The sequence below is a fragment of the Eutrema salsugineum genome, unplaced genomic scaffold (assembly GCF_000478725.1).
Source record: "Eutrema salsugineum unplaced genomic scaffold, Eutsalg1_0 scaffold_1, whole genome shotgun sequence".
NCBI classification, from domain to species: Eukaryota; Viridiplantae; Streptophyta; class Magnoliopsida; order Brassicales; family Brassicaceae; genus Eutrema; species Eutrema salsugineum.
This window is the reverse complement of record NW_006256909.1, coordinates 10,503,825-10,530,726: the sequence shown is the minus strand read 5'-3', so window position 1 is coordinate 10,530,726 and position 26,902 is coordinate 10,503,825. Positions and strand designations below refer to the sequence as shown.

The window sequence follows — 26,902 nt, the reverse complement described above, 5'->3', positions numbered from 1 at the left end:
ATAATCAAGAAAAGAGAAATAAAATCTTAATTCGAACTTTAATTATGACGTCGAAAAATAAGAAATTTGGCTAAATTTTTAGTTAAGCTAATCATAGGAGTTGTGGATTTTACATATTTACAAGTTTATAACTGCTAAGTGGGGTAGAAACCGGTTTAATAGTCTAAGGACTAACTCGGTTAATATTAATTTCGGGGTTGATTTGTTTGGTTGTCGTGATTTGTGTAGTTAACTAATTTAATTAATTCAGGTGGAATAATTAAAAACAAAAAACAAAAAAAATTTAGGACAAAAAGGCTACGCCTGTTACTGTCTCTTCTCCGTCTTCACCATTTCGAAAAATCTCAAAACTTTACAGAGATCCTTACACATACCTTGCTCGCTTCCTCAAAACCCTAATTCTCCGATCTGTTAAACCTCCGATCAGGAACCTTCTCCCGGAGATTTCCCTTGTTCTTCCCATTTCCGGTTTGTACCAGATTCCGTGTTTCCTCGATTTCTTCGTGGTTTCTTGGGGGAATGGCATTTCCGTGAAATCAGTGATGATATTAGTGGTGAGAAGTCATTTCTATCTATGGGCGTAGTAGCTGAGGCGTGGAGGTCGACGACGAGCTCGACTCTGTCGCAGCAGCTCAACGGTGGCTCCTCCCACGGCGGAAACAAGAACGCGTTATGGAAGTGGCGATCTTTCTCGTCTCAGCCCAAGAGAACGGTAATGTGGACATGGGTTTGTGGTTTCATGCTTTTCTCCTTAGGAGTCATCTCACTCTTCACCGGCCACGTCGCCTCGCACCTGGAGTGGTATTCTCAGCAATTGACCAAACGGAGCTTACTGGTAACCTCTCTAATTGCAGCTTTCAGCTAATTTCAGTGTAGTGATTCTTACTCACTTTGAGACAGTCACTGTTCCTCTGCTCAATTTTTGTCTGATTTAGGTTGAAGATAGTTGATTTTATTCTATTTGAGTCTTGAAATTGGATGTTCTCAGGATATGAGCCGTCGGGAACCAATTGATGTATGGAAGTCAAAATATTCGAAGTTCTTCTATGGATGCAGTGAAAGAGGAAGGAATTTCCTACGTAAGTGATAGATCTCTTTACGTTTTGTTCTTGCCTCTTTATCAAAAAGTGAAACTTTGGTCTTTTTTCCAAAATGATCTTGGATTCTAGTAGGAAAAGTCTGCGACTTTATTGATCTAACTGCCTATTTGGCTCTGCCCTTTTCTATAATTTGGTTAAAAGCACATTTGCTTTCCTGGCAATACTTATTTGGGAATCTGTTGATGTGTTCAAGACTTATTTTGTGTTCTTGTATCATTGATCGATAAATTCTCCTCTCACATTTTTCTTTTATCTTGTTTTGGTCATGCAGCTGCTGTCCAGGAGAAATCATCTAATGGGTATTTGCTGATTGCAGCTAGTGGAGGTCTGAACCAGCAAAGAACAGGAGTAAGTGTGTGTTAGGATATGCCCAATAAAGTGTTCATGGTTATATTGCTCATTCTTTTCGCTTGAATGCCACAGTTATATCTTCATTGAAGTCTCCTAGTTTGTTTCGAAACTGATTGTTCTCTTTATGAGCAGATAACAGATGCAGTGGTTGTTGCACGGATTCTTAATGCTACTTTAGTTGTACCCGAGTTGGATCACCATTCTTATTGGAAAGATGACAGGTTACTAGCAAGTTTTGCCAAAATAAAGATATTCAGTGGGAATGCATAATCTGGAACCTGTTTGTAACACAAACATTTACTGAAAGAGTTGCTTTGTTTGTTGTGCAGTGACTTTAATGACATTTTTGACGTTAACTGGTTCATCTCTTCCCTCACCAAAGATGTGACTATAGTAAAAGCAGTTCCTGACAGAGTCATGCGGTCGATGGAGAAACCTCCTTATACCATGCGTGTGCCTCGAAAGTCTACTCCTGAGTACTATCTCGACCAAGTCTTGCCAATTCTCTCGAGGAGACATGTAAGACTGTTTCACCTAAGAATCACATTGAATTAATTACTTCATTAGATAGAATCATAGGTATTACTATTATCATCTGATGCCTAATTTATACCCAGTTATATTTGTTTCTGTAGTCGCCAAAAGTTCTATGATTCTGTTTCAATTTTGTTAGGAGCCTGTTCATGTTTATTGTTATCTTGCAGGTTTTACAATTGACAAAGTTTGACTACAGACTAGCGAATGATCTAGACGAAGACATGCAAAAGTTGCGGTGCAGGGTCAACTATCAAGCTTTAAGATTCACAAAGCGCATACAATCAGTTGGAATGAAAGTGGTCAAGAAGATGAGAAAGATGGCCAAACGTTTTATTGCTGTCCACTTGAGGTGCGACCTACTTATATAAATCACACATTTTAGATTGTTTCTCTGATTTTTTCTACTTAGCGGTCTTTCGTTCATGTGATTTAAGCATGACGTAGATCTTCATGCTATGTTACATAACCATACATAATATATCATGTGCAGGTTTGAGCCTGACATGCTAGCCTTTTCTGGTTGTGACTTTGGCGGGGGTGAAAAAGAGCGAGCTGAGCTGGCAGAAATAAGAAAGCGATGGGACACATTGCCTGTGAGTTCACCAAGCTCTTTTACTTTAATTTCTATATTTCTCTGCGTTAGTTTCCTACTGGTGCATTACTGCATTGAACTGAGAGACTATTTGTTTCGTTTCTTGTATCATCATAGGATAATAGCTTTACAACCAAATCTTTTTTTTTTTGTGTGTGTGTGTGGTTTGTTTTGGAGTTACAATATCTCACTAAGCTATCACTGCAGGATCTGGACCCTCTGGAGGAAAGAAAGCGTGGGAAATGCCCTCTTACCCCTCACGAAGTGGGCATAATGCTGCGCGCTCTTGGTTTTACCAATGACACATACATCTATGTTGCGTCTGGAGAAATATATGGTGGTGAAAACGCACTGAGACCACTCAGAGAGCTGTTTCCAAACTTTTACACAAAGGAAATGCTTGCCAGTGATGAGCTCAAGCCTATGCTTCCCTTTTCTTCACGCCTTGCTGCCATTGACTACATAGTCAGCGACGAAAGTGACGTCTTTATCACGAACAATAATGGAAACATGGCCAAGATTCTTGCTGGCCGAAGGTAACAAACCTTCCTACTTGTTCCCATTTTCCCATTATACCTTGTGTGAATGAATATGGTTGTTGAATGAACCATCCAGTTAGAATTGTTGGTTTCTTGTATACTTGCATTGCAATGGTCATTAATCCACTTGTGTGATTACAGGAGGTACATGGGGCACAAGAGGACCATCAGGCCAAATGCAAAGAAGCTCAGTGCTTTGTTCATGGACCGAGAAAAGATGGAGTGGCAAACTTTCTCCAAGAAAGTGAAATCTTGTCAACGCGGATTCATGGGTGATCCCGATGAGTTCAAACCAGGACGCGGTGAGTTCCACGAGTTCCCACAAGCTTGCATATGTCAGAGACCATTCTCTTACGACAAAAGCTCAACGGACGATGAAGAAGAGGACATACCAGAAGAGATACACAACACCACCAGCTCTGGACATGGACATTTGTCTTTAGCAGACAATGAGCACGATGAAGTTTTCCCAGACTAGCAATATTGGTTCTGCTGCAACACTGCAGGTCGCTGGATTTTAACTATAACCAGGTAGGTCAAGATTCAAACTTTCGAAGGACAATAATAACATACAATTATAAGAATCTAAATGATTAACTGTAAGATTCATGTGTTGTTGCAGCTGTTGTAAGGAGATTGATCAGCACAGGTAGAGGAGAGAGGAAATAGCAGCTTTCCCACGTAGCTACTTGTTGATTCAAGTGTTCATAGATACTTCTATTGAATAGGCATACATAACTCAGCTCTCTCTTTGTTACTTTCTGATTTTGAAACATCACCAAAAACTATCTCGTGTTTGTATTTGTCTTATATTATTCCCTCAATTCTAGTTTTTTTTTGGTGTTAAACCGGTTGTTTTTTTTTGTTTTTGTATTCCTAGATATCCTGAATTGTAAAATCAAGTTTTCCCTGATTCTTAACATTTTTTGTTTGTATTTCATTATTAAAAAAAACATATTTGGATCTGTGTCAGGAAAGCAGTTAACTCTAATCAATTTATGATTACAAACGATGAATTAATCAGTTTTTGATTAGTTATACCATACATAATTTATTGATCAATGTTCTAAAATATAAGAACTGTCTAAAGTTTTAAATTTAATACATGATCATAACTAGCTGATCCCCATATTAACTATTTATAATTTTCAATTTACTACATGATCTTAATTACATGTTCTTAACAATTTTTTTTTAATATATGTCATATGATTTAATAACAAGTGATATAAAAAGTGATTTCTTCTCAAGAATGTTTTATTCTTCTTGTTTTAAATCATCATAATTTGTTTATTAATATTAATGGATTAAGTCCTACTAAGTATATTACATGATCTTAAGTACAAGTTTCTAACAAAAAAATTTCAATATATGTCATGATATGATTCAATAACAAGTGACATAAAAAGTGATTTTTTTCTTTGAATATCTTACTCTTCTTATTTTAGATCATATTAGTTTTTTAATATTAATAGATTCAGTCATAATAAATAAATAAATTTGTTTTCTATTGTTGTTGTTTAAACAAATATATAGAAATACCAATAGATAATAAAACAAAGTTCATCACAAATAGATAAAATTCACTATTGAAATTCTCACTATAATGACAATGAGCAAATGTTCCTTGAAATCCTCCAACTGTGATATAGTATAATTCACTATACTAGTTTGTTACTTTTAGAGTTTGTAAAGTGTATAGTTGACTATATAATATAATTGTTATACATGTATACAATATAGTTAGCTATAGCAACTATACACCTAATAGTAAACTATAGGTGTTTATAGTAACTATACATCTAAAGCCAAAAAAATAAAATAATACATAATTAAGGAAGCAAACAAGCTGAGACATATTTCATATATAAAATTTCAATTTACTAATGATCATATTTACATAATCCTAACTACATGATCCTAACTATATGATTCTAACTATATGATCCTAACGATAATTTTTAAATATGTAATGATGTGATTTAATGATAAGTGATTTAAAAATAATTTTTTTATATAGAAGTCTTATTTTTCTTGTTTTAAATCATCACAATTTATTGATAATAATGGATTCTATCACAATACGTAAATAACTTTGTTTTCTGTTGTTGTTTAAATAATCCTATAAATAGAGAGAAATAAAAATAAATCATAAAACAAAGCTCATTACAAATAAATAATATTAGCATATATGAGAACATGCAAGTCCGATCCTTCATTGTACAAAGTTAAAGTTGGTGTGGTATCATATGATCCTAACTACATGATTCTAACTACATATGGTATCATGTTTCATTCACCTTCGATCTTGGTCTTGGTGATGATCACTACGCTTTTAACCTCCATCTATGAGATATAAATAACTTAATTTTTTTTTGAATTTTTATTTATATGAGAATTGTTATTAATTAATTAAATGTTTTTGATTAGTACATAATTCCTCATCCAGACGTGGAAGGATCATTTATCACAGCCTTTAATACCCGCGATATTCCCATCTTCAGAACCACACATGTAAGTTTATTAATATTATATTTTAAATTTATTAATATCATTATCAACTACCATTTAGAATTTAAGTATAAACATTTTTAATTTGATAGTGTTTTGAAACTCTTTTGGCTCCGGTGATATCACACCATATTTAATTTTTGGGACAGAAGGATCGGGTTTGCCTGTGCTACCCCGCGTAAGCGCCAGAGCAAGTTGAAACTTTCCTATTTCTAGCTATTTGTAGAGTACTTTTGAACTTATTTTATGATTTTATGGTTTCTATCAATAGAGCAGCACTAAGCTGTAGCATCTAACGGTGATGTCGTATCAACTGCGTGAGGGAACAAGTTTTACCCTTTACAAAACAAATGAAAGCCGCAAGTGCACAGCTAATCAGTTGTAGTATTTAGGGATTGAATCCACAGAGATTTGTGTGCCTGGTATTCTTCTATGGTTTCTAACTTTATGTCTAGACTAGATTGGTTTTAAAGGTTGGTTGTTTATCACGAATTAAACTAAAACAAAAGAAAGCAAATAAATCTATCCTAAAAAGCAAGTAGAAAAATCGAATGGAAAGCAAGTAAAGCAAGTAAATATCGAACTAAGACAATTGAAATGCAGATCTAAATAAGCAAATAAAAATCGATTGGTTTGTAAACTATGGCTAAAAACGCTGAGCTTTTGGGAACTCTAAGGGATCATAATCGGTTTTGACACTAGGGTAAATAGATTGGGATTGACGGATATCGATATATAGGGTTCTAGAGCTAGAGTACGGCGGTATGACCACGTCACTGTCGTGATCATAACCAATTGTTTCTCGCAACCCTGACCAGTAGGTTTCCACTCTGGCCCTGGAAGGGAGAGAACGGAAGAGCTGCACAAGACTCGTCAATACTCACGATCTCGCCGCAGGTAGGTTTCCACTCCTACGGAAAAATCGCCTGTTTCATTCTAGGGCTGATACTTAATGAAAACTTTTGCAACACTAACTATCTAGATCAGATACTAGGTGATCAATCAAGCATACATGCAATAAGAACAAAAATAAAGAGAGAGCAGGTCGAAATCCCAGATCTATAAACCTAGATGTCTTAATCGATTATGAGAGCCCCTTTCGGGAACCCTAAGCCCAACTCGGGATCTACTCAGACATGGCTGAGGTCGACATCATCATTGGTTTTAATAAAAGTAATCAAAAACAGTAAAGAAAAGAGATGAAGAAAGCTTCACTATTGAAGAACTCGGACTTGAACAATCTTCTACAAAAATCGCATAAAAACGGCTAAAGGAAAAGGGTTTCTGTAAAGTATGAAGGGTTGTCTCTAAAAACGACCTAAATGACAAGTATTTATAGTCTTCAATACTCCATGGTCTCTAGGGTTCCAAAATTGAGGCTGAGAATGACTTTGGGCTTCAGAAATATGGGCTTTAGTTCGGAGCTTGATAGCCGCGGTCGGGAGTGACGTGACCGCGAGGATTAGGTGGTTGGCCGCGGTCGGGAGGCTTCTGACCGCGGGAAATGGGCTGTTGGCCACGGTCGCGTGACTTGCTGGCCGTCTTCGAGTGGCTCCAGGGCTAATGGAATATCTTGAGATCCAACCGTTGGAATGTCTCCAAACCAAGTGAATTTGAAAGCTGGTTGATTCTTCTATAAGTTGTCCAATTTTGAGGGTGATCAGATGGTGAGAAGGTCTTCGTCTCTCCATGAGAGTTCTGACGGTCTGCATTTATCCAAAAGAGTCTTTTTGTTCCAATTTGTACCTCTTTATCCCAAACTACCTGAAAAGTCTTTTAAAATCCGAAAACATAGAAATCCTTTGAAAACCTTTGGAAATGGAGTAAAAACACCTGTAAAAGATATTAAAGTGATCCATAAAAATGGTCAAAATCCGGTGTTATCAACTCCCCCAGACTTAGTCTTTTGTTTGTCCTCAAACAAAACAAAGGCTAAATCTCGGCGAGAGGTTTGAAAACGCAGGAACTAAACAAAATCTCAGAGACCAAACTTCTAGACCAATATCAATCAGTATGCATCAATCGGGAATAGCATAGAAAATTCTCACTAGCAATACAGGCATAACTAGTCCGTTAATCCGTCATGCGGAAATCTATGCACTAAGATCTAACTTCCAGTCAACTAGCTCTTAACATTCATTAAAAATCTCGATGGTTCTCATCAAAGAAAATCTAGGCAAGGTAATCTAGGCTAGGTGTCAAAAAGGTTATTCTAGGGGTAAGGCTTAAAGTGTTTACGGGTTACCTGAAGATCTGGAGGATGCAGGATATTATGCAAAACCGCAAGAGAGAGTGAAGCTGTTGGTATCCACAGTTTTCAGTCACTTTCTTCTTGCCATAAATTCCTGGTCTTCTTCCTCAGGTTCTCTCCTAACTCCCCCAGACTTAGATTTTTGTAAATCTTTCAAAACCATAGCTCCCTTAAACGAATAGTGGTTGCTTATTGCTCCACAAATTTCGACAATCTAGGACTTGTTAGGCTTTTTGTTTTCCTTTTTCTTTTCATTCGTTTTTTTTTTTTTTTTTTTTTTTGAAGAAGAAGAGAGGGAACACCTTTAGATATAGAGTCTTAGAGAGCACGAAATTACCAGTTAATATCCGTCTTGTAAAGCTTTATGAGGTTTCTGATACTCTTCCTTCCCAATTCCATTCAGTCTCCTTTGTGAGTGACTGAAAACTGCGTCGCTCCTCTTCTCTCCGACGTTTTTGCACATATCTGCTGATATAAACTAAAGAGAGAATGCATGAGGATTGAAAACAAGGGTTCTGGGTTTAGGGTATGGTACCAGATAAAGATAAACTGGTCATCTAGGACGACAAAGAGTGGTAAAAGTGAGGGTAAAAGACGTCCTAGATGTGTATGTCGATGCCTGCCTAAAATCAATGATGAGAAAATTAGATGTCAATACTAAGGTCAAATAAAATGAGCTAGTTTATCCTGTCAGAAAGAATCTCCATGAATAGAAGTCCTCTGGTGGGAGTTTGTAGTGCAAGTACTCTAGCTACCGCCTAGTCTAGTGCTACCCACAAATGAGCCATCATGCAAAGTGTAGAAGTGTGCAGGTCTAAATCATCATAGTTTTGCGTCAAACATTCCTGAAAATTACTTAATGTTGAATAGGTTACATATTAAAAATTAAAAAGTACTTGAAATTTAAAAGCAAAAGCAAGAAAATGATTAGTACGGATAGACATCCTCCACCAGACTTAAATCACACTGTCTCCAGTGTGAAAAAGTTGGTGAGAAGATGGTGAATAAAAGCAAAATAAAATAAGATAAAAGAAAAGAAAATGATGATAGAACTGTGATGGTAGTGAAGTGCTGATCAATCACCCATCCTCCGATGTGTCTGTTGCGAACTGGTGATGCTCATGTAGGAAGGTGACAACTCGCTCAAAGCGTCGTCCCTGTCTCTCAACTCTGCGCTCCAGATCAGAATGTGTGTGCGATGATGTAGATGATGAGGTGTGGCCGGTCGAAACAGATGGCTGAAAGTGAGCACGGGCCGCAGCTGCATCACGTTGTGCCTTGGCCACTATGTATTGGCCAATGGTTAATGGTAGACGAGGTACAGATGGGAGAAAATCGTCGGATTCCGGAATCCATCGCGGACGTCCTCTGTTACACAATCTCGGGACTGATGGTGAAGGCAAGCTGACTCGGTGCTCCTCAGTGCCAGTGCAATACTTGTAACCAAACCTGTCTGGATCGAAAGTGGCACGAGAGATAGTGTGATCGCGATAGAGATAAAGTAGGTCATACCAGACATCGGGAAGTGGGTCATCAGATGAAAAATCAAATCCTACAGCCTATAATATCGCTGTAATAGCACTCCCGTAAGCTGGAGTAGCGTCCTCGCAACCATGTAAATCATGCTTCACCTTTACCATGTTCTGTGCTATGATCCAGGCAAAACAGGCAAGTCGTGGGTCGTCCATAATGAGCTCTGTCTTTAAAACACATCCCATGTTGGCTCTAGAGAAAATCGTATGTGCTAAGAGTTTGTGCACAACTCTCACTGCAGGATGAGTAAGAAAGGCTGACTTGGATCTCCCGCTATCATAGGCTCCATGACCCATCTCTCTCCACAAGTTAAGATCGAGTTCATCTTCAAGGTAAATGTCATCGGTGTATGGAAGCTTAAGAGCTTCGCAATGCTCAGAAATGGTGAGCGAGTAAGGCTGTCCGCGGATAGAGAATAACAGGATGCCATCTGATGCTCTGGGTTCCTCCTCTTCGTGTGGTGGAGTGTAATAGATGCCATCAGTGCAAAGTTGTTCTTCAAATTTTTACATAGTAATATATAGAAGAAAATTTTAAATACATAGGTCAAATATCATAATTTACTATCAAATAATTCAAATTGCTTTGGTTATTCGTGTGATCCATTACAATTGATGCAATTTAATATATTTGTTTGATACTGTTATTTTTAAAGTGGTAGTTAATTTTTTAAAAAAATTTAGAAAACAAGTTAGCAAACAAGCCGATTCAGAATTCATAACTAAAATTTCAATTTATATATGATCCTAACTACATAATCCTAACTACATGATCCTAACTATATGATCTTAACTACATCATCTTAATTACATGATCCTAACTACATGATTCTAACTGCGTGATCCTAACTACGTGATCCTAACTACGTGATCCTTACTACGTGATACTAACTACATAATCCTCACTATATAATTCTAACTACATAATCCTAACAATATAATCCTAATGAAAAATTTAAAATATGAAATGATGTGATTTAATAACAAGTGATTTGACAGATGATTTTTTAAATGAAAGTCTTATTTTTTTTTGTCTTAAATCATCATAATTTATTTATTAATTATAATGAATTCAGTCACAATTAGTATATAATTATTATACTTTGTTTGATGTTGTTGTTGTTTAAACAAGAATAAACAGCAACAAATAATCTTATAAATAAATATAAATAGCAATAGATCATAAACAACTCAATATCCAACTCAGCTATACAACTCTCATATTCTTCTTTCCCTTAAAAGAAACCACACCAAGATGGCATCCTCATCAAACAATAGTTGCTTGGAAAATTTTGTAGAAAGAATCATAAATTTATCCGGGGCAGAGTACCTAAAAAGACCGACCCTAGTAGATCTACAACGATTACTTTATATTGAAGAGATGTGGGGATTTCCTGGAATGATAGGAAGCAACGATTATATGCATTGGGAGTGGAAGAATTGCCTTACAATCGTGTTAGAGGCTGTAGTATCACAGGATCTTTGGATATGACACACGTTTTTTGGACCTCCAGGTATATTAAACGATATCACGTTCTTGATCGCTCACCTGTTTTCGATTATATGTTACAAGGCCGAGCTCTAAAAGTTAATTACTTTGTCAACATACATTAATACCGTTTGGCGTACTACCTCATAGACGGTATTTATCCCAAATGAAAAACTTTTGTCCAATCTATTCCGCTTCCACTAGGTCTGAAAGCAACATTATTTGCTTCATGGCAAGAATCTGTCCGAAAAGATGTCGAGTGTGCTTTTGGAGTGTTGCAAGCACGTTTTGAATAAGGAAAAAATAGGAAAGATTATGAGAGCATGTATCATACTACACAATATGATTGTAGAAAAAAAACGAGAGGCGTACACTCAGTTCGATATCACAACTTTTGAGCAAGGAAAAGGAAACAGAACTTCAAAGGTGGATATGACGTATTCTACAGATATACGTACAAATCTCACCAATATGATCGATATTCGAAATCAACTTCTTGATAGAAGAATACATCAACAACTAAAAGATGATTTAGTTGAGCATATTTGGTAAAAATTTGGCAGTTCTCAAAGTCAAAAATAAATGTTGTATGATTTGATTTCAATTTCAATATTGTGTATGTTCTTACTTTCATGTAATGCAAAATAAATTTGGTTTTATACAATTTCAATTCTTTAGAAATAATAACAAAATAATTATAATTCAAAATTTAAAAGAATAAAAATATTATTTTATTTTTATGAACCCTATGAAGGGTTCACCATTATAACAACAATACTATGAGAGGTTTTTATCTTTAAAGATATCAAAATTTTATTACTATTTTATTTTTTATGAACCCCATGAGGGGTTCACCATTGTGGGTGCTCTTATATAGGGAAGGTGAACGTATGTATTTATAAACTGAAAAAATCAATATTTAATAAATAAATGGACACAAATTTATGGTTAACGTAATATTAGAGTCACAACTTACTGGTCGACCAAAGATTTGTAATATTAGAGTCACAACTAATGGTACCATAATTAACCAATAAAAATATATCAATAAAAATGCATACAAATATTTACTAAAACTGTTTCAATAAAGATGGAAGTATATTTACTTACCGGAAGCCCATAAATGTAGTCTGCACCACTGTCTATCAGCATTCGGATACATGTTTGTTGCGCTATAACTAAAAAAAACATATGTGATTGATTGGATAAGTAAAAATAACCAAATTTTTTGGAAAGAAATGAAACGTACTCACGTACGTGAATACCTCGCAACCCTAGCAGCACTAAGCTGTAGCATAATTGTCATAATCAGGAACAACTAGATAAAATCAATGTTAACCTCTGTATTCTTTTAGATAATACCTCATAATCTCAAACGTCAATCTTCATATAAACCATGAGAACGGATATCTCGAAGGTGCAGCGAGGATATAAGCTCTAGTAACACATATTCATCTACAAGACCAGCTTAAAATTCATATAAATAATAAAAAACTAGTAATTTTCTACGATATTCGAATTTATCAGCAAACATTTTTATTTTCATTATTCAGAAATTTATATAAAATAATTTCTGAAATCACACAAGGCTTGTAGCAGATGTTGAACAAGCAAAGTTGTTTTTTAATCTCTCACATACTAATATATAGAAGAAATTTTTAAATACATCGGTCAAATATCATAATTTACTATCAAATAATTCAAATTGCTTTGGTTATTCGTGTGATCCATTACAATTGATGCAATTTAATATATTTGTTTGATAGTGTTATTTTTAAAGTGGTAATTAACTTTTAAAAAAATTTAGCAAGCAAGTTAACAAACAAGCTGAATCAGAATTCATAACTAAAAGTTTTCAATTTATATATGATCCTAACTACATGATCCTAACTTGGAAAAAGAGAACATGGAAAAAGAGAACATGCTTGTGTCGAAATGCAGTAGGAGGAAAAAAACGCACTAGGAGGAGGAAGATTCAATAGTAGGTGAGAGTGTTAATGAGTATTTTTCTGATGTCAAATTCTCTTTCTACGTGAAAAACAAAACATGTAAGAAAATTTGGGTTTCCTTCCTCGGTAACAATGACTGGTTTTTCAAAACATTACTTAAATAGATGGTTGGATTACAGGCACGTGGATAAGATGAGTTGAGAAACATCCTAACTACATGATCCTAACTACATGATCCAAACTACATAATCCTAACTGCATAATCCTAACGACATAATCTTGAGAAAATTTTTAAATATGTAATGATGTGATTTAATAACAAGTGATTTGACAGATGATTTTTTAAATGAAAGTCTTATTTTCTTGTCTTAAATCATCATAATGTATTTATTAATTATAATGAATTCAGTCACAGTTAGTATATAGTTTTGTTTTAAGTTATTGTTTAAATAAGAATAAACAGCAACAAATAATCCTATAAATAAATAGAAAGAGCAATAGATCATAAAACAACTCAATATCATACACAAGTAAACAATATTAACATATATAGGAACATACAAACACAATATCCTACTATACAAAACAAGATTGTGTGGTATCACATAATCCTAACTACATGATCCTAACTATATATGGTAATACATTGTGTGTTAGAGTTCATGTGGTATCACATTGTCCAAATTTAAAACAACTACATGATCAGTGGCAGAGGCAGAAATTCATTCATATAGGTCATAAGATATATTTATTTATCCAAAAAAATTTATATAAGTTTTATTAAAAAATAAAAAAAGTCACCACTGATAAACATCTCAAATATGTACTCTATTTCGCTTAGTCACATCTTAAGAGATTTTCAAGTGAAGAAAAAAAAAATAAAAAACTTGTGAATTACTTGAATTTTATGTTTTGCAGCTTCTCATTCTAAAATAAAATGTGCAACTTTCCTGTCTAAATTATATCAGAATTTAGAAAGAGTACACAGTTTATCTGAATAAATATTATTTTAAGATGAACTTTTATTTATAGTAGAGTTCTCTTTCGAAATTATACTATTTTGTTGATGTGGAACAATTAAAATTTTGTCATAAACTTTTATTTTATAATTCTTTGTGATAGTTATTGGGTCAGAAACATATTTATTGGATTAGACTTATAAATTTTTGTTTTAGACATAAATGATGAGTTAGTTAAAAAAAAACTACAACAATTCAATTATTTTTTCAAATTTGACCTGGGTCAGCTAACCCACCTGATTGCTGTTGGCTCCGCAATTGTACATGATCATATGAAAATTTTAAATTTATGTTATGATATGTTTAATGACAAGTGATTTAATGGATAATTTTTTTTTATGTGAACGTCTTACTTATCTTGTTTTAAATCATCAGTTTATTTATTGATAATAATGGAATCAGTCACAATAAGTAAATGATTTTGTTTTCATTGTTGTTTAAACCCATATATAGATAAAAATAACAGTAGATCATACACAAATTTCACCACAAGATAGAATTAGCATATAAAAATCGTGTGGTATCACATAATCTTCACTACATGATCCTAACTTTTACTTAAATTTTTTTTTCAACTTTTATTTTGTCCAATACCAATAGAGATAAGCTTTTATCTATAGGCCATAGCAAAGCAGCTCTTTAATATTATTATGTTAACTTAATTAGTATTCTTATGTAATACAATTTCCAGAAAAAAATGGAATAACCTTAAATTTAGTACGCTGAATAATTAAATATAATGAAAAATTTTCCATGAATAAATGTCCCACCCCTAAATATCAAAGAGTTCTTTTTGGCAGATATTATCATGTAGTTTAATTACGACAACTCCCTAAATAATAAGAGGGAATAATAAAACGCACTATATAAAGTATTTCAATCCGCCGCTTTTTTCTCGGATTTCCAAAGGCCCGCACTCCTTACTTGACAGCTCAAAGTTACCAGAATTCTAGTTTATCCTATGTGCACTATTTAACTCTGTCTACTCAGATCACATTTTTATTTATCTTTTTTTATTGGCTGATTCCCAGGTAAATTTTGGAAAGGGATGGAACCTTTCGAGCTTCTTTGAATCTTGTACAATATTTTTCAAGCTGTGTGCATAGTTGGATATCTTGAAGGTGTTTTATTATTATTATTTTTATATTTATTATGGACTGATTCTAATAATTTCTATTGTTTTTATTTATATTAAAAAAATTATATTAATCAATTACCTCCATCAAAACCTGTGGAGACAGAATATCTATCACAAGTGGTATAGTATCAAGAATGTATTTGATAACACCGTATTTTGACCACTTTTATGGATCGTTTTGAAATACTTTTTCTATGTTTTTAATTGCTTTTAAGTACTTTTATCACGTTTTTCTAGTATTTGTAGTTCCAAGACTCTTTTCAGGTAACTTAGGGAAAAGCTTAACAAAATGGATAGAAAACAAGATTTCAGCTCAGAGTCAAACCGTCAGAAGTTCACCCCTGATTGAAGGCCTTCTCACCGTCTGATCCAGCTCAAATTTAGAGACCTTAAATATGGAAGTATCAGCTTTCCATTGCACTTTACAGCTTTGCAATCCAACGGTTCAATCAAAAGATACGCGAAGAGCAAGATGTCCCGTAAACCAGCCGGCAAACACTTCCACCCGCGGCCAACAAGCAATTTCCCGCGGTCAGGAACATCCCGACCGCGGCAAACCACCCATTCACCGTGGTCAGAGCACTCTCGACCGCGGCCATCAACCTCTGAGCCCAAAAGCCCATTTCTGAAGCCCACAATAATTCCCTCATTTGGAGAAACTCTAAGTGACGTCCAGAGAGGTCTTGAGCACTATAAATACATGTCTTAGGAACCCTAATCGAGATAATCTATCTTTCTTATTGTTTTAGAATATTTTTAAGTTTTAGGTTTTAGGGAGAGAGAGATTTGTTCTCTTGAACCCTTGTTCTTTCTTTTTCAATTTCGGTTTCTATTCTACTTCTTAATACTATGTTTTTGATTTCGTTCATTATGTCTGAGTAGTTTTATTGTTGGGATTAAGGGATTTTCGATGGGAATTTATATGTTCGATGAGGATTCCATGAGCTTTTGAGCTGAATCTTAGAACTTTTTCTTCTGAATTCGTTTTTACTGCATGAAGGTAGCGTCAAGAACTACAATCTGATCCAGATGCTTGGTGACACGAAAGTGTTCATCAGGTATCAGATCTAGTTTGGGAGAGCAAAACAAACATAGGAGTGGAAACCTACATATGGGCGATTTGTGAATTAGGACGAGTCTTAAACATAATGCATCTCTTCTCTTCCAGGGCCAGAGTGGAAACCTACTGGTCAGGGTTGAGAGAGATAGTTGTCTATGATCACGACAGTGGCGTATTCATACGTCCGTGACTCCAGTTCGAAAAGTTTAAGCTAAGATCTTATTAATTTTACTCTCTAGCAATGTTTTGAATCGTTCGTACCCTTGAGAAAACTTCCCTGAACCTCAACGCTTCTTTTTCCATTGATTTACACCGATTTTCTGTAAAGCTTTAGTTTAATATTGCCTTTCTTTTTTAGTTCATTTTCATTTAAGCATTAGAATATCCGTTTTTATCAGTTTTAGTCATTTTCATTAAGTTTAGTTATTACGTCATTTAATTCCCGTATTCTCTTTTAATATTTCGTTTTTACATTTTAAACACACTCCCAAACCCCCACAAAACCGATTTTGTTCTAGACTTCCTTACTTTAACTTATTTCAAAGGCTTTTTTGCAGGAAAAGATCCTCCTTTCCTGTGGATTCGATCCCTAAGTACTACAATCGATCAGCTGTGCACTTGCGGCTATTGATTTCAATTATGGTAAAACTTGACAACCCTCGACACACCGACCACGACATCAAGTCACCATCAAGTTTTTGGCGCCGTTGCCGGGGAAGGCACGCGTTTTCTTTTCTGCAAAACCCCGAGAAAGGTTAGTAAATCGACTCTAGAACCCCCTTTTCTGCAACTTTCCATTTTTCGGTTATTTTGTTTCCATTTCAGAAGATATGGATCCTATAAATCGAAATATACACTATGAGGAAGGTTTCTATAACACTCCTCAAGCCACGAGACGCAGAGAAGAACACCAAGTCCGAAATCTTAGCTACATGGATCGATACAGCCAGCAAAACCACCCTTACCACCGGCGCAGAGAGACTTTTCGACGCCGGGAAGATCCTTATGGCCCTCCTCTGACCTACTTCGAGCCACACGCCTATAATCCTCCACTTCAGAACCCTAGTCAGCAAGAGGACAACTTGAGGATCAACAGACGTTTGGTATGCCTCGAAAGAATGATAAACCAGTTCCTTGATCAGCAGATTCTCACCGAGAACACCCTGCTCAAGAAAATTGATTCAATCTCTGAAGAGTTCAACAAAAAAACTCGATGATATGGCCAATCATGTTCGAGTTTTGGAAGAGAAAACCCACAAAGACTCACAAACACAAGCTGGGATGATCCACCAAGTCGCAACAGAGCAGACAAGACAAGGGTATGACATCATACAAAACTCAAGTGATATTGATGAATCAAAACAGGAGATTAAAGAAGTAAGAGAATCCGCCTCCTGGTATAGAGAGAAGACAGACGAAGAGTTGCAAGAGATCGAGCACAGGCTGAACAAACTCGAGCTCAAAGCACGGGAGATTGATGCAAGAATGGAGCAGATGCCCAACATTGAGCAAATTGTGAGATTTTCTAAGAAATCTCCCAAAGATCCTGATGAAGATGCACAACAACGCCCTGGTATGAGTTCAAATGATGCTAGTCTACCTAATAAAGATGCAGGAGGAGTTCGTGTCAAGTACAAGAAGGAAGAAACGGACTTTGAGCAAGTCATATCCGGAGCCGCGGGTACAAGCGTCCTGACCGCGGCCAAGAGCACTTTTCCCGCGGTCGCTGATGAGTGGAGATTTTGACTCATTCTAACTTGTGTTTACTGATTGTTTTAGGAGTTTTTGGAGTCTTTTCAGGAAGTTTCAGGTGACTTAGAGGCCTTATCAAAGGATTGGAGTGTTTAGGAGGCATTGGAGCAAAAAGAGATGAATTTGAGCAATAAGGAGCTATTTCACACGTTTTTGGAGAAATCATCCCCGGAGCACCTGCTCCCGGTTTGGACCCTTCGTAGAGCACCTGCTCCAGACGGGAGAAAAATAAGGAAATCGACTTTTACCTAATTTTGGGAGGAGAAAGAGAATAAAAAGCCCACAGCCGCCTGTGTTTTATTATCACGTTTTTCTACAGACTTTCTACGCTTTCTTTTTACAATTTCCTGGACCATAGAGTTTTTACTTGTAAGCTTTTGGGAGAAGAAATCTGCTACACTTTGAGAAGAATTCTGAACCCTATTATCTCTTCTGCGATTTTAATTCATGAATTCCTTTCCATCTGTTTCTGTGTTTCTTTTCTCCATGTCTGAGTAGATCTCTTAGCTAGATTAAAGCGTTCAAAGGATTTCATGAGTTAGAGGATTAGATGCAAATAAGGCTTGATATCTATTGTCTTCACCATTGTTAGACTTAATGCTTAGGTTGAATTGATCACTCAATCTGCGATTTTAGGTTAATCTGTTCATCAAAAGTGTAATAGGTTGCTAGAATAAACATTGGTGAGCGGTTTGTCCTTAGCCAACGACAGTTGAAGTTAAGGCAAATCGTGATCAGATCAAACCTGCTAGCTAATGCTTGTCTGCAATTTTCTAGATTCAAACGACAGTTTAGGATTTAGGTTGTTAGACAAAGTTATCGAGATCACGACAGTGGATCGATAAGCTTTTCTGTTTGAGTTCGAGACTTGCGTTACACTTGTGCCCTGAATAGTCATCTGGTTCTTATCTCTGAAATTCCTGCGAATTGCTTTGGTCTAGTGCTTGTTTTAATTTGAATTTAAATCGTTGTTTGCCATTCTGTTACTTTTTAGTTTTCAAAACAAACCATCTTTCGTCTTAGCTTTAATTCAATCCTCACAAATTCATAGAGTAACACTGGTCCTCTGGATTTCGAATCCTTTATATTACAACTACATCACTGTTCTATTGCAGTAGAAACTAGGAGTACATCTAGTGAGAATCAAATTTTGGCGCCGTTGCCGGGGACCAATTCGTTACCTTTGATTTTTGGTTTGAAATTCAGACTAAGGCTTTACTAATTTTTCTCTCTTGTTCTCTTGTTTGCGTGTGTTTCAGGTGTATGTCAAACATATCCACAAGGAGCAACTGCACCGATCTTGTTTCTTTGTCGAACACCGATCTAGCAAGAGTCGAGCGAGAAAACAGACGTCAAAGGCCTATTCAAGCCAACATGGGCGATCAAGGCAACAATGGCAACATGGCTGTCGAGGTTCAACAGCTTCGACAGCAATTGGAGCAGCTGCAAAAGGCGCAGCAAGACAGGGAGCAGCCACAACCTGCTATTGGAGACAAAGACAGTCCGCATGTTTACTATCACAACAGGGCTGCGATTGCTCCTCCAACCATTCAGAGGCAAGACTTTGAGAACAAACCTCAGCTGATCTCATTGGTGAAGCAGCACCTCTTTCATGGGCTTCCTGCTGAGATTCCGATGGACCACATCGAGAATTTTGAGGAGATTTGCAGCACGACTGGATCAAATGGGATACCAGCCGATTTCTTGAAGTGAAAGCTTTTTCCATTCTCACTTGCGGACAAAGCTTTGCGCTGGCTGAAGTCATTACCACCTGGGTCATTGACTACATGGGAAGAGTGCAGATCAGCGTTTTTGGACCATTTCTACACTAAGGCAAAAACTGCAGCTCTAAAGAACAAGATCTCGTCGTTTAAACAGCAACCTGGTGAAGCTTTCTGCGAAGCTTGGGAGAGGTACAAGGAGTACCGAAGAGAGTGCCCTCACCATGGGTTCTCTGATGAGCAGATCCTGTCAACCTTTTATGATGGTGTCAACTGGGATTACAGGAATGCTTTGAATGCAGCTAGCAATGGCGATTTCATGACTAAGTCCAAAGAAGCTGCTTATGAGTTGATTGAGAACTTAGCTGCAAGCTCCAGCAACAAATCCCAAGAGTATGACAGGTCTAGCAAATCAGTTCATAGTGTGGAGTTGAGCAAAATAGATGAGCTTACAGCAAAGGTGAATCTGCTGTTGAGAGAGAACCAGAGATCTGTGCATTTTGCTGATGAGGTTGGTGATGCACCGCTTGCTCAAGAGTTTGTAGATGCAGAGAATAATGATCAGATGGAGGTAAATTTCGTGAATGGACAAGGGTATGTGCAGAATCGCAGTTTCAACAACTTCACAAGCCACCCGAATTTATCCTACAGAAGCAACAATGTTGAGAACCCTCAGGATCAGGTCTATCCGCAGCAAGGAGTGCAGAATCAGTCAGGATTTCAGAAGAACTTCTCCAGCAACTTCCAAGGAAAGCAGTTCATCACCAATCAGAATCGATTTCAAGGTGGAAATCAGCCGAAGTTGCCTTTCACAAGTCTACAGCCTTCTTCGAGTTCCTCAAATAACTCGCAGGATGAGCTGAAAAACTTGATGCAACAGCTGCTGGTTAATCAGCAAAAGTCTTCCATGGAGATTAATGCCAAAGTGGACACCATGTACAATGATTTGAATGGCAAGTATGAGGCTGTGTGGACTCATGTGAAGAAGCTGGATGTTCAGGTAGCTCAGACTGCAGAAGCTGTGAAGAGATCACCTGGAACTCTCCCTGGAAAATGTGAAAACCCCAGGAATGAGTTTGTGAATGCTATTGAGCTTAAAAGTGGGAAGACTCTACATGCTGCACCAACAAGCTCTGTCTCAGAAAAGAGGAAGAAAAAGGACGTGGAACACCTGCTCCAAGAAGAAGAACCAGCTCATGACGTAAAAAAGACGAAGGAGCACTCTTCCTCCATCGGAGCACCTGCTCCAAAATCTGGAGCACCTGCTCCAGACGTAGATTTGACGAGGGAGCACCCTGAGCCAACGAGGGAGCACCTGCTCCAGCCACCTGCCCCAGCAAACATTCCTGCAAGAGTTTACACGCCTAAGGTACCTTACCCAGTTCCACCAAAGAAGTCTCGCAAGGACTTAGAGGATGCAAAGTGCAGAGAGATGCTGAAGGATTTGACTGTAAAACTCCCTCTAGCTGATGCTGTTCAGATGATACCAGCCCTTAAAAGATACATGAAGGGGTTAGTGTCTGGGAAAGCTGTTGAGAAAGAGAGTGTCATGATGGTTTCGAAGGAGTGTAGTGCTGTGCTTCAGAACAAAGTGCTGAAGAAGAGAAGTGATCCAGGAAGGTTTGTTCTCTCAGTTAGGATTGGGAATGTATTGTTTGCAAGGTCTCTCTGCGATCTGGGTTCAAGTGTGAATCTGATGCCTTACTCTGTAGCCAAGCGATTGGGTTACACCAGATTCAAACCGACGAAAATCTCGCTGGTATTCGCTGATAGATCAACCAAATTCCCTGTTGGTATACTTGAGGATCTGCATGTTCAGATAGGTGATACACTCATTCCAGCAGATTTTGTGGTTCTGGAGCTTGATGAAGAACCCAAGGATCCTTTGATATTGGGTCGATCCTTCTTATGCACAGCTGGTGCAATCATAGATGTGAAAGAAGGAGTGATAGATCTCCAGCTGGGAGATATGGTGGTGCGATTTGAGATGAATAAACTCTTCAAGAAACCAATGCTGGACGGACAGACATTTGTCATAGATGATGGTTCAGGCATTGCTGAAGAAGTTGCTGAAGAGGTTTTGGCCATCGATCCTCTCGAAGTTGCACTCACCAAAGCTGAAGGAGAACATGGGTATTTGAGTGAAGAAGCTGATGGGTTTGCAAAAATGCTGAATGCAAGCACGAGAATGCAAAGGCAGGTGGCGTACATGAGCTTAGAAGGCAAGGAGAGCTCACCTGCAGAAAAAGCCGACGGAGCACCTGCTCTGAATCCTGGAGCACCTGCTCCCGACGGTTTGATTGATGGACCTTGGAGCGAATTGAGAGCTCCGAAGCTTGAGCTCAAACCCCTTCCTGTGGGGCTCAGGTACGCGTTTCTAGGACCCAATTCGACATTCCCTGTGATAGTGAACTCTGAATTGAACAATGTAGAGATTGCCTTGCTTCTTTGTGAAATTAGAAAGTATAGGAAAGCTATAGGATATTCACTAGATGACATTCCAGGGATTTCTCCTGATCTTTGCATGCATAGAATACATCTAGAAGATGAATCAATAACTTCTGTAGAACATCAGAGGAGGTTAAACCCGAATCTACAAGATGTTGTAAAGAAAGAGATAATGAAACTTCTAGAAGCTGGTGTGATCTATGCAATTTCAGATAGTAATTGGGTTAGTCCGGTTCATGTAGTTCCTAAGAAAGGTGGCATCACTGTGATAAAAAATGATAGGAATGAATTGATACCAACTAGAACTGTTACTGGGCATCGAATGTGCATAGATTACAGGAAATTGAATGCTGCAACTCGCAAAGATCATTTTCCTTTACCATTTATCGATCAGATGCTTGAACGCTTGGCTAACCATCCTTATTACTGTTTCTTAGATGGTTACTCAGGTTTCTTTCAGATCCCAATCCACCCGGATGACCAGGAGAAGACGACATTCACATGTCCTTATGGCACTTTTGCATATCGCAGAATGCCATTTGGGTTGTGTAATGCTCCAGCAACATTCCAACGCTGCATGATGTCGATTTTCACTGACCTGATTGAAGATATAATGGAAGTTTTCATGGACGATTTTTCTGTCTATGGAAGCTCCTTTTCTGTCTGTTTGTCTAATATGTGCAGGGTCTTGCAGCGGTGTGAGGAGAAGCATCTGATGCTTAACTGGGAGAAATGCCATTTCATGGTAAGAGATGGGATCGTGCTGGAGCACAAAATCTCAGAGAAAGGGATCGAGGTGGACAGGGCAAAGATCGAGGTGATGACGAGTCTGCAGCCACCAACATCAGTCAAGGGGGTTCGCAGTTTTCTGGGCCATGCAGGTTTTTACAGGCGCTTCATCAAAGATTTCTCGCAGATTGCCAGGCCCCTGACGCAGCTGCTGTGCAAGGATGTGAAATTCGAGTTTGATGATGCATGTTTGGAGGCATTTCACAGGATAAAAGGAGCTTTGGTCAGCGCTCCTATTATCCAGCCACCAGATTGGGAACTACCTTTTGAGGTCATGACCGATGCTAGCGATTATGCAGTGTGAGCAGTGCTGGGACAGAGGAAAGAAAAGAGGCTCCACGTCATTTATTATGCTAGCCGAACACTCGACGAGGCTCAGTGCAGATATGCCACAACTGAAAAGGAGCTTCTTGCAGTGGTTTATGCTTTTGAGAAGTTCAGGTCTTACCTTGTTGGGTCGAAAGTTGTTGTTCACACAGACCATGCAGCTCTGAAATACCTGTTGACGAAGAAGGACGCCAAGCCAAGGCTCCTTCGATGGATCCTTTTGCTGCAAGAGTTTGATTTGGAGATTAAAGATAAAAAAGGGATTGATAATGGTGTTGCAGACCACTTGTCGAGGCTGAAGATAGATGATGACATTCCACTAAATGACAGCCTTCCTGATGAACAAGTTTACGCCATAGAAGTTTCTGGGTTCGACGAGCACCTGCTCCCCACCGGAGCACCTGCTCTGACGAGTTTTTTGCAACCAAGTTGACATAGATCGGCATTCTGGTTTCCCATGGTTTGGAGAGATTGCAAATTACCTTGCTGCAGAGCAAGAACCTGCAGGTTTTGTGGGAAACAAAAAGAAGAAGTTTCTAAAGGATGTGAGGCACTACTTTTGGGACGAGCCTTATTTATACAAGCATTGCTCTGATGGAATCTTTAGAAGATGTGTAGCTGACGAGGAGATACCAGGAGTGTTGTTTCATTGCCATGGATCCTCTTATGCAGGTCACTTCGCCACCTTCAAGACTGTGTCGAAAATTCTCCAAGCTGGGTATTGGTGGCCGACGATGTTCCGAGATGCAGCGAGTTTTATCTCCAGGTGTGACATATGTCAGAGACAAGGGAACATCAGCAGGAGGAATGAGATGCCTCAGAATTTCATCTTGGAAGTAGAGATTTTCGATGTGTGGGGTATAGACTTCATGGGACCTTTTCCACCATCTTATGGGAATGAGTATATTCTGGTGGCAGTTGACTATGTATCAAAGTGGGTGGAAGCTCTGGCTAGTCCCACAAATGACGCAAAGGTGGTTTTAAAGATGTTCAAATCTGTCATTTTTCCCAGGTTTGGTGTGCCGCGAGTGGTAATTAGCGATGGAGGCTCTCACTTCATCAACAAAGTCTTTGAAAACTTGTTGAAGAAGAATGGTGTAAGGCATAAGGTGGCGACCCCATACCATCCTCAGACGAGTGGGCAAGTTGAGGTTTCCAACAGGGAAATCAAGAACATTCTGCAGAAGACTGTGAGCACCACAAGGAAGGATTGGGCAGTGAAGCTTGATGATGCTCTTTGGGCATACAGAACAGCTTACAAAACACCTTTGGGGACTACACCATTCCACTTGGTGTATGGGAAAGCATGTCATCTTCCAGTGGAACTTGAGTACAAAGCTGCTTGGGCAGTGAAGCTGCTGAATTTCGATGCAAAGAGTGCTCAGGAGAGGAGAGTAATGCAGTTACATGAGCTGGAGGAAATTAGGCACCTGGCCTATGAAAACTCGAAGATTTACAAAGAAAGGACAAAAGCTTTTCATGACAAGAGGATCCTCAACAGAAGCTTTGCACCAAACGATCAGGTATTGCTCTTTAACTCTAGATTGAAATTGCTTCCAGGGAAACTGAGATCGAGATGGTCTGGACCATTCACCATCAAGGAGGTTCGACTATATGGAGCTGTAGTGTTGCTGGACACTAAAGGAGGCGAGTTTGTTGTCAATGGACAGAGGTTGAAACCATACCTTGCTGGTCCAAATATCGCAGAGGGTGAATCAGTCACCTTAAGCAATCCTCCTCAAGCCTAAATGGCTTTCCAAGTCAAGCTAATGACTTAAAACAAGCGTTTGGTGGGAGGCAACCCACCGGTAAGAGTCTCTAACTTTGTGTCTTTCAATTCTTAGCTACTAACTTTGTTTTTAGGTTCTTTGTTTTCAAAAAAAAAAAAAAAAAAACAGGTAAGAAGTTGTTCAACGTGGAAGAGAAGATGTGAGGAAGAAGAAGGAAGAGCACCCAACCGGAGCACCTGCTCCATCTGCTGGGTTGGTTGCTCACCACGTAAAAAGTGACGAAAGAGCACCCCCTCCCCAGTCGGAGCACCTGCTCCACAAGGTGCTCACCACGTAAAAAAGACGAGGGAGCACCCAGCTTTGTTCCGGAGCACCTGCTCCGCCAGGGTGCTCTACATGTGCGAACCAGGTAAGTTTTCTGGGCACTTCCTAGCTTATTTTCACACCGGGGACGGTGTGAAGTAAGTTCGGGGGAGGATCATGACCCTTGTACTTCTTTCTTTTGCTTTCTTCCTTTTAGTACTTTCTTTGAGTCAGTTTTTAGTTTGTTTGTTTGAGTCATTTAGTTTCTTTGAGTCAGTTGGGTTATATGAGTTTCTTTGAGTCAGTTGGGTTATATGAGTCAAGTCAAAGCTTGTGGGAATGAGGACCAATTCTATGATGATTTCAGAACCATTTGTGAATCTTGACCACCTTCTTCTAGTGATTATTGCTGCAGAATCATCTAGATCGACTAATGGAAAATCCAAAGACAAAGCAGTAGAACCTGAGCTACATTTTTCAGCTTTTCATTTTCCTCATCGATCAGGTTAGTGCTCATAGGGCTTGACTCCTCATTCTTACCTGACAAATAAAGACCTGTGTGATAGATTTGGTATTCCTCTCTTATGTTCTAAGCATTGTTTCAGGCTGTTTCTAAAAAAATATGATCAAAAGGCAGAAAAGATTGAAATGATTTTCTTTTAGAAGTAAAGGGTTAGGAAAATTTCCAAGGATCCCATTATTTTACTTCTAAAGTGGAATGATCACACAAGGGATGGAAGCGAGGGGTAGGAAAATTTCCTGTGACCCCATTATTCGCCTACACCTTTGATATATGATGAGGGGACAAACCGGGGATTCGGTGGCAATCACCATCAATACTCGCGTCTTTGAACCTTGTTATATGTGCCGAAAAAAAAAAAAAAAAAACCAAACAGCTTGAAAAGTGAATAAGTTCGGGGGAGAGGAAAGGTACTTTTGTGTAGTATGGTCAATTTGTTGAGGTATAAGTATGGGAACGAGTCTAGAAGGTCCTTAGCACTGGTTTTATCGATGAGACTTAGCGATGATGGGACATGGATGATGTTATGAAATTGAAGGACTAATCTGGAAAGCTGCAGCGTCTACGGAGAAGTAAATGGAGGTTAGATTTTTGATTGATTTTGCAGCAGATTGTCACATGCCTTGGTCAGGTTTACGGTCTTTTGAGTTTTGCGAGTTCCCAGCTTTATCCAGTCATTTTTTTGGAGTTGAATTTGAGTTTGTTTGAGGACAAACAAGGATTCAAGTTCGGGGGAATTGATGAGTGGAGATTTTGACTCATTCTAACTTGTGTTTACTGATTGTTTTAGGAGTTTTTGGAGTCTTTTCAGGAAGTTTCAGGTGATTTAGAGGCCTTATCAAAGGATTGTAGTGTTTAGGAGGCATTGGAGCAAAAAGAGATGAATTTGAGCAATAAGGAGCTATTTCACACGTTTTTGGAGAAATCATCCCCGGAGCACCTGCTCCCGGTTTGGACCCTTCGTAGAGCACCTGCTCCAGACGGGAGAAAAATAAGGAAATCGACTATTACCTAATTTTGGGAGGAGAAAGAGAATAAAAAGCCCACAGCCGCCTGTGTTTTATTATCACGTTTTTCTACAGACTTTCTACGCTTTCTTTTTACAATTTCCTGGACCATAGAGTTTTTACTTGTAAGCTTTTGGGAGAAGAAATCTGCTACACTTTGAGAAGAATTCTGAACCCTATTATCTCTTCTGCGATTTTAATTCATGAATTCCTTTCCATCTGTTTCTGTGTTTCTTT

General features: G+C 38.0%; 1 protein-coding gene and 1 non-coding gene across 2 annotated transcripts; one reads left to right on the top strand and one right to left on the bottom strand.

The window, feature by feature from the left end:
• The first annotated feature begins 313 nt into the window (after positions 1-313).
• LOC18030767 (O-fucosyltransferase 29) lies at positions 314-4,023 on the top strand. Its single transcript, XM_006414256.2, has 10 exons — positions 314-835; positions 989-1,079; positions 1,372-1,448; positions 1,584-1,672; positions 1,781-1,970; positions 2,156-2,337; positions 2,479-2,581; positions 2,788-3,116; positions 3,261-3,650; positions 3,742-4,023. Exons 1-9 carry the CDS (start codon positions 575-577, stop codon positions 3,595-3,597), a joined length of 1,659 nt encoding a protein of 552 aa, XP_006414319.1. The 5' UTR covers positions 314-574; the 3' UTR covers positions 3,598-3,650; positions 3,742-4,023.
• A 15,642-nt stretch (positions 4,024-19,665) lies between these two features.
• Positions 19,666-19,772, bottom strand: LOC112082507. The gene has a single exon (XR_002897180.1). It is a non-coding gene; the product is annotated as a small nucleolar RNA R71 (small nucleolar RNA).
• Positions 19,773-26,902: the final 7,130 nt, after the last annotated feature.